Source organism: Ambystoma mexicanum, chromosome 3p (genome assembly GCF_040938575.1).
Source record: "Ambystoma mexicanum isolate Mex_15411 chromosome 3p, UKY_AmexF1_1, whole genome shotgun sequence".
In the NCBI taxonomy this organism is placed as follows: Eukaryota; Metazoa; Chordata; class Amphibia; order Caudata; family Ambystomatidae; genus Ambystoma; species Ambystoma mexicanum.
In genome coordinates this window covers 711458794-711462780 of record NC_090925.1, presented here as the reverse complement: position 1 = coordinate 711462780, position 3987 = coordinate 711458794, and the positions used below count along the sequence as shown (strand labels likewise).

At 51.0% G+C, this 3987-nt stretch overlaps 1 protein-coding gene across 1 annotated transcript; it reads right to left on the bottom strand.

Annotated features, from left to right (window-relative positions):
- Window positions 1-2036: 2036 nt before the first annotated feature.
- Window positions 2037-3353, bottom strand: LOC138579945 (myb-related transcription factor, partner of profilin-like). The gene is made up of 2 exons (XM_069650166.1): window positions 2933-3353; window positions 2037-2503 (listed from the first exon to the last, which is right to left on the bottom strand). Exons 1-2 carry the CDS (start codon window positions 3351-3353, stop codon window positions 2037-2039), a joined length of 888 nt encoding a protein of 295 aa, XP_069506267.1.
- Window positions 3354-3987: the final 634 nt, after the last annotated feature.

The window sequence follows — 3987 nt, the reverse complement described above, 5'->3', positions numbered from 1 at the left end:
ACTGAACCTGACAACCAATCCCCATAGTAATGAAGGAAGCTGAACACCAATCACAACATGCCAAACTTTCAACCACCCCACATCCCACAACACGTGCACTACTCATCATCAGACCTCACCCTCCGTAACACAATCTAACAACATGCTGTGAGTATACACAATGTAAATGTCAGCATCAAATCAATACACAGGACAAGCATCCCTGAGAGTGCACAAAACAAAATCACCAAGGGAATCCACTGCTTGTCACAGGGCCACAACCACAGTAGTGCAGCATGTCCCCATGGGAATAATCAGTGCTGAATGCCAAATAATGCAGAGACTACTGCCAACGCTGCCAATAAGAAAATCATACAGAACACTACACATCACATATATAACACAAACACAGCGGTATGCGTCCACAATGCATGAGCAACATCAAGGCAGTGTACACCATGTATCATCTTGAAGAGGCAATCCACACCATAAGACCATGGCTCAGCACACATTGAGGCAAGGTAAAATGTGTGCATACAACCAGGGACATGTGCATATGACCAACACATTTCTGCAGGCATGTGTGATGACTACAGCAGTCTATCATGAATTAACTAACACATACCTTATTTTGCACCCATGCAGGTGATAGTGGCTACCCCTTGAAGACGTGGCTCCTCACTCCTGTCTGGAACCCACAGAACAGGCACGAAGAGGACTACAATCGTTCCCATACCCGTACCCGTGTGGTCATCGAGCAGACCTTTGGCCTGTTGAAGGCACATTTTCGCTGCCTCAGCTGGTCGGGTGGGGCACTCCTCTACAGGCATGAGGAGGTGGCCAAGATCATCATGGCATTTGTCATGCTGCACAACATGTGTATCCGATGGAACGTGCCCCTGCCCCCTGACATTGCACTGCAACCACCAGGTGACGATGAAGAGGAAGAAGAAGATGTGGCCGCTCATCATCGCGGTGCAGATGCACAGGAGGGACGTGCTGTGCGCCAATCTGTGATTGGCCAATATTTCTAAGACACATGGGTGCAGAGGGTGCCATGAAAGTGGGACTGAGGGCACTTGGTGTGGGAGTACATGTACACTATGCACTGTAGACCAATAAATGACACATATACAAAAATGAATGTCTGCTCAAGTATTTTTTCTGGTACACAACGGGTGTATTAAACAGTAAAATAGCTGGTCGGATAGCACAGTGAGTAGAGTGCTCACTTTGACATCTGTGCAGAGCCTACTGACGCAGGTTTGAATCCCGGCAAGGCCAAACACAGCCTTTCATCCTTCCGAGGTCGATAAATGAGCACCACACACCGTGGGTAATAAGCAGCGCTCAGATACCTGAGGGTTCGTAGTGCTATATAAATGCTAAATTATTATTGTTATTACATTATTATTTTTATTATTAAAATAGTGAACAGTGCTCATGCCCTCCACCTCAAACACTCCCTCTTCCCCCTCCCACTCCCCCACAACTCCCCCACACACCCTCTCCCCCTTCCCCCCGCAACTCCCCCACACACCCTCTCCCCCTCCCCCCACAACTCCCCCACACATGGTGTCCAAGCAAATGCTGCAGGTTACTGCATCATTTGCCATTATCAGGCTGCCCCATCTACTTTTGTCCTCTTCCTGCATATGGTGGCGGCATGTCTGAGCGCCGCAAGGTGCACACAGACCTGCGAAGGGGGCTGGTCTGAGTGGAGCTCGATGAAGATGCTGTGCCCGCTTGCTCCAGTCTCGGGGCAGGACGCTCTGCCTCCAAGGCATCCGCTATGCAGGAAAGGACCTGCCTCAGAGCAGACACCTCCTCGCAGATATGAGTAGTGCTGGCCTCAATGGCCTGTCTCAAGGACGCAGTGTTGTCCCACCCCTCCTGCCTTGCCTGGGTACTGTCCGTTACAAACTGCCTAACTAGGCCTGTCAGCTCCTCCTGGCACTTCTCCGTATGTGCCATTTGCTGCACCCCATCCCGGACACCAGTGGAGGTGGATGCTGCATGTGGCAAATTTCCGAAATCGTGTGGCACCTCTGTCGGGCTCATGCTCCCTTGCCCTGGCTCCCCTCCAGACTGCTCCTGTGTGCTGGCATTGGTGGAGCACAATGGTGTGATCTGGGGTGATGGTGGGGGACTGGGTTTGGTAGGTAGTCCGATGAGCCATCCTCCACAGGTACACACAGCTGGCCTTGGCTCTGCACATCCTCGTCGGTCTGGGGTGCCGTGGCTGCCGCCTCACCAACAGAGCTGTTGGCAGCAGAAAGGGCCCCATCGGCCACTGGCTCCTGTGCATTTGACACAGATGTTGTGGGGACTGTTGCTGTAGCAGTGGCCCTTAGCCGCACCAGTGACGTGGCACCCTGTGGTGCCTTCCCCTTCTGTAGCAGTTGTGGCTTGACTGGCCGTTTTGATGTTAAAGGCCTGTTGCTTTCTTCCCTGCCCATGGCCTTTTTCCTGGGAGTTGTTGCCTGTGCAGCTGAGTCCCGGGCCTCGCTGTCAGGATCAGAGCCTGTTGGGGACCAAGGGTGGGACGGCATCAGTGATGGTTCTACAAGCATCATGCATACATTGGTATTATTGCTGTTCTACACATTAGAGGGGATTAGGTATTGGAGTTTTGACAATCTGGTTGCTTGCTATATTGGGGGAGCATGCAGGCAAACGTCAGGGTCACACATGCTTGAGGTGGTGTATGCTGTGTGACATGCATTTCTGTTCTGGACTGCGTGCAGTGTGACTAATGCCGTTTCCATGTTTGTGGGGTGTGTCTCAGGTATGGCATTGGTATGCTGCATGCATGTGGATGTGTCAGTGCTGAGGGCGGCATCTATGCACGGATGTGTCCTGTCTGTAATGGGCCATGCATTGCCTCATGGCACGGTCATATTGGTGGACTATCATCATACTTTGCATTACAGTGTTTTCTTAGGATACTCACCTCCATCTGCCGTTGAGGTGGTGCCACGTTCCATGTCGCCCACACCTTTCATCGCCTCAATGCCAATAGTGCTGGTGCAGGTTTCCTCCCAGCGGCTTAGTTTGATTGGGGAGCTAGGCCCACCGCCAGTAGCCAGGCCCTGGCTCCGATCAGCCGACATGATGTTTCGGAATCTGAGGCGCAGGTCGTCCCATCGTTTGCGCACGTCCTTCACTGTGCGGGGGGTGTTCCCAACCGCACTCACTTTATGGGCAACTAGTTGCCAGATCTCTTTTTTCTTGCTCTGAGCTTCTCTCTTGAGGTTATTTGCAAACACAACCTCAGCATTTTCTGCCAGCGTGTCTGCTAGCATTGTGAGCTCGTCCTCCGTGAAGCACTCTTTACGATGCCTGGATGCCCCTTTTTTCACTGCCTTTGGCATGATGCTGGTGGTAATGATGTTTTTCTGCTGTCGCAATGAGTCTCCAGGTGCAGTGTAGTGAGGATGGCAGTGGATTGTGTTTTTAAAGATGGCCGCTGTGCCCTTTCCCGTTCCGGCGCGATGACGTTACTTCCGGTTCTGCTAAATAGCGGTGACCGCTAATAGCGGTGCCCGCTAATGTCGTATCCATTGATTCCGGGCCTGTTATTTAGAGGTAGACGGCGGCGGTAGTGCTACCTGCGCTTCCAATGATGCCACTAAGGGGCTTTTTTGGGACTTTAGCAACATGCCGGTACTGTCGATACCAGCATGCTGCTACGCTCGTGCACGAAAACTCGTAATACGCCACTGTTAGCGGCCTCTTTCCTACACAGACACAGTGTTTGCTCCATGCCGGTAAAAACAGTGTTTACCTCCAACCTCGTAATGACCCCCATTGACTTTACCATTGTCTACTGTTTAAAGTGTTCTGATCTCGATATACAGCAAGTTTCATCAGTGTCAATTGTGATAGAATTGCATCTTTCTGGGACCATGTCTATAAGCATGTTTCCTTTTGATACATGAAAGTACATTCAATGGACATATAACACGTTACAATTTCCGTTGCATCAATCAATTCTGTATGAAAGTT